This window comes from Apteryx rowi, unplaced genomic scaffold (genome assembly GCF_003343035.1).
Source record: "Apteryx rowi isolate R43461 unplaced genomic scaffold, aptRow1 scaffold_2018, whole genome shotgun sequence".
NCBI classification, from domain to species: domain Eukaryota; kingdom Metazoa; phylum Chordata; class Aves; order Apterygiformes; family Apterygidae; genus Apteryx; species Apteryx rowi.
Genome location: NW_020448329.1, coordinates 6,755 through 7,162, shown reverse-complemented (window position 1 = coordinate 7,162; position 408 = coordinate 6,755). Strand labels below are relative to the sequence as shown.

Below are 408 nucleotides of genomic sequence, written 5' to 3'. Positions count from 1 at the left end.
GCGCCAGGGGGGACTCGGGGATGACACGGGGGGTCTGGCCCCCCGGGGGGGGGGGTCCCACAGCCCTGGGGATTCTCCGGTGGCTCCTACGGGGTTGAGCAGGGGGACCCGGACGCGCGGGGCACCCCGGGGCGGGCGAGGAAGGAGCCACGGGGGGGTTTGTTACAAACCTCTGTGTTTTTATTTACTCATTATTAACATTTCTGCAGTTTTTTTTTTTTCTCTTCTCGTTTCTGTTCATCTTTACAGCAGTTCATGTGCAATTCTCCAGCGTTTCGGGGCGCGGGGACGGGGAGTCACGAAAAACGGGCATCTTGGCACTTTATAACACAGGACAAACACTGGCGTCCCCGGGGGGGGCGTCTCTGGGGCGCGGGGGGGTCCCCTTCCCTGGGGGTCCCCCTTTCC

At 62.0% G+C, this 408-nt stretch overlaps 1 protein-coding gene across 1 annotated transcript in view; it reads right to left on the bottom strand.

Moving 5' to 3' along the window:
• Positions 1-243: 243 nt before the first annotated feature.
• Positions 244-408, bottom strand: part of NACC1 (nucleus accumbens associated 1) — a 6,693-nt gene continuing 6,528 nt past the window's right edge. The window contains exon 6 of the mRNA XM_026063844.1: positions 244-320. Coding sequence (XP_025919629.1) covers positions 244-320 — 77 coding nt within the window. The remainder of the gene's footprint in view (positions 321-408) is intronic.